At 64.1% G+C, this 2,605-nt stretch overlaps 1 protein-coding gene across 1 annotated transcript in view; it reads right to left on the bottom strand.

Moving 5' to 3' along the window:
* The window catches only part of MNEG_8169 (F-type H+-transporting ATPase subunit alpha), a gene marked incomplete at both ends in the record, with an annotated part of 2,159 nt that extends 598 nt beyond the window's left edge, over positions 1-1,561 (bottom strand). The window contains 5 exons of the mRNA XM_014043361.1: positions 38-129; positions 471-662; positions 876-994; positions 1,183-1,328; positions 1,547-1,561. Coding sequence (XP_013898815.1) covers positions 38-129; positions 471-662; positions 876-994; positions 1,183-1,328; positions 1,547-1,561 — 564 coding nt within the window. The remainder of the gene's footprint in view (positions 1-37; positions 130-470; positions 663-875; positions 995-1,182; positions 1,329-1,546) is intronic.
* Positions 1,562-2,605: the final 1,044 nt, after the last annotated feature.

The following is a 2,605-nucleotide window of genomic DNA, read 5'->3' as shown; positions in this document are numbered from 1 at the left end:
TGGCGTTGAGGGCGCGCTGGTGCAGGATGCAGTCGACTGCGATGGCGGTCTTGCCGGTCTGGCGATCCCCGATGATCAGCTCACGCTGCCCGCGGCCGATGGGCACCAGGCTGTCCACCGCCTTGACACCTTGAGGGGGGTGGTCGTTGGGGCGGGTGTGGGAGGAGGGGGTGTTGGGCGGCAAGGGCGACTGCTTGACACACCAAAGCGACGCAGCAGAGCTTAGCGCCTCCCATGACAGCCTCGCCGCGCACCAACCCACCGACACTGGCAAGTCAGAGCCCAAACGAAACAAATAAACGAAACAAAACAAACAAACAAACAAACAAACAAACAAAACCCGCATTCTGCTGGACAGTCCAAATGCCCTGCTGCACATCACCCTTCTCTGCACTTGACCCCCGCGCTCACTTTTGATATCGGCCGCACCCAGATTCGCCCCACCCCCTGCGTCCGCCGGCGCTGCTCACCGGTGTAGAGGGGCTCGCGCACCGACTGGCGCGCCACGATGCCGGGCGCCTTGACCTCCACCAGGCTGCTCCTCACGTTGGTCAGCGGCCCCTTGCCATCAATGGGCTGGCCCAGGGCGTCGAGCACGCGGCCCAGGTTGCCGGGGCCGATGGGCACGTTGACGATCTGGCCGGTGCGGTACACCAGGTCGCCTGGATGTGCAAAGGAGCGTTGACCAGGGTTGACCCAGGGCGTGAAGAGAGCAGAAACTGCCCCCAGCCGAGCTGCCGGACAGAATCGCCTGCCGTGCTTCATTGCGTCTCGCGCAGCCCTCATGGACGTGCATCCCCCCTCCGAATCGCCCCTATGACCAGGACACACACACACACATACACACACACACACACACACACACATTCACCCACCCTGGTGGATGGCGTGGTCCTGGCCGAAGATCACCACTCCCACGTGGTCGTGCTGCAGGTTCAGGGCCATGCCCTTCACGCCGCTGTCAAAGCACACCAGCTCGCCGGCCTGGACGCTCCTGGAGGGGCGCAGGTGGCAGGGTGCATACGGCGTGCAGCAGGGCGGCGCGGGTCAAGACCCTGTCGCGCCACACGGCTGGAAGCTGCTTCGGGGAACCCCGCTATCCAGGCCGCTCCCCTCACGCTCAAACGCACCACCGCAGCAGCCCCAGCGCGGCAGCGCGGCGGCGGCCCCCGGCCCTCTGACCTGAGGCCGTAGACGCGGGCGATGCCGTCCCCCACCGACAGCACGCGGCCGAGGTGGATGACGGGCGGCTGGTAGGTCTTCTCCCACTCCTTGACCGCGGGGATCAGCTTGTTGCTGATGTGCTGGATCAGGTACTTGCTGCTGAACTGCTCGGTGGTTTGAAGGTGTGAGGATGCAAGACCAGGAGGGATGGGACTGGGGCAGCGGCGAGGGTCGAGCCGCATGCTGCGCCTGCGAAGCCCGCACGGTGTCACGCACGATCCTGCAGCGGTGGCCCCGCGAACGCCGCCGCCACCTGCACCTGCTTTGAACCTCGCGTCAGCAGCTACGTGTGCGTATTTCCATGTGTCTTGAAAGCCCTCACCTTGGGCTTGCGCATCTCATCAAGAGGCTTGGCCTCAGCGGCAAACCGCGCCAGCTGCTGCACCGCGCCGCGCCATGGGGCAGACCCCTGTGACGCCCCCACGCTGGCTGGCTGCGCGCCCACCGCTGCACAGAACCCAGTGCACATTCGGAAGCGGAATTTCCTTGTCAAGCAGCAGAAATGGAGGTCGAGAGAGCAGGCTAGAGCGAGATGTTCGAGATCGCAAGCAGGATCCCCACCGCACCCACAGCCCTTGCACAAGCAGCGCTTGGGCTCACCCGCACGCAGTAGCCTGGCAACAAGATGCCGCCTCATGATGAAAATCCAGGCTCCCTAGGCTCCACGCCGGGGCTGCCTGGCCAGCAATGCAGCGCAGATCAGACGGAGGGCCGCCTGATAAAGCTGTGCCGTCGCGCAACACAACCACCTCACAAGAGCCGTGCTATGTAGAACGGCACGGGGAAGAACCTGCCAGCGGCTGACGGAATCCCGAAGGTTTCCTTGCAGTTGCACCCCTGCTGTGCTGCTCTCATGCTGCAATGCTCAGTGGTGACCGCTTTCAGCCGCATGCCATCGTTTTGATGCTGGCACAGACAGGAGCGCGACGGCCTCATTTCTGTACTTATGAGCTGATGCAGGAGTGCGGCAGCGGGCCCCGCAGCGGGCATCAGAATTGTACTGCCCTGCTGTACAGCTGGTGCGCTGTTGCATGCATGGGCCAATAGAGGATGCTGCGGACGAACCAACATTACAATGCAAGCCGGGGACAGAAAGCTTTGCTGATGCATCAAGGGCAAGGAGGGTAAGCAACATGACGCGCGCAACCCCTCTGGACGGCAGGACTTCCCTGTTCAACACCACTACTATTAAAAGGCACAGCAACCCTGCACGCAGCCCTGGCCTGGCCCGGGGTTGCCAGCGCAGCCGGCTGGCGCCGTGAGCGAAGTGAGCTGACGGCGCCGTTGCGGCGCGCGTCACGGCCCCCGCTCCTCTGTCGGTGCCGTGTACCGCTCAAACACTGCGCGCTCCACCAGCCGGGGCCCCTGCAGAGTGCGGGGG

The sequence above is a fragment of the Monoraphidium neglectum genome (genome assembly GCF_000611645.1).
Source record: "Monoraphidium neglectum strain SAG 48.87 unplaced genomic scaffold scaffold01523, whole genome shotgun sequence".
Taxonomy (NCBI): domain Eukaryota; kingdom Viridiplantae; phylum Chlorophyta; class Chlorophyceae; order Sphaeropleales; family Selenastraceae; genus Monoraphidium; species Monoraphidium neglectum.
The sequence above is the reverse complement of the archived record's forward strand: the minus strand, read 5'-3'. Positions and strand labels throughout refer to the sequence as shown.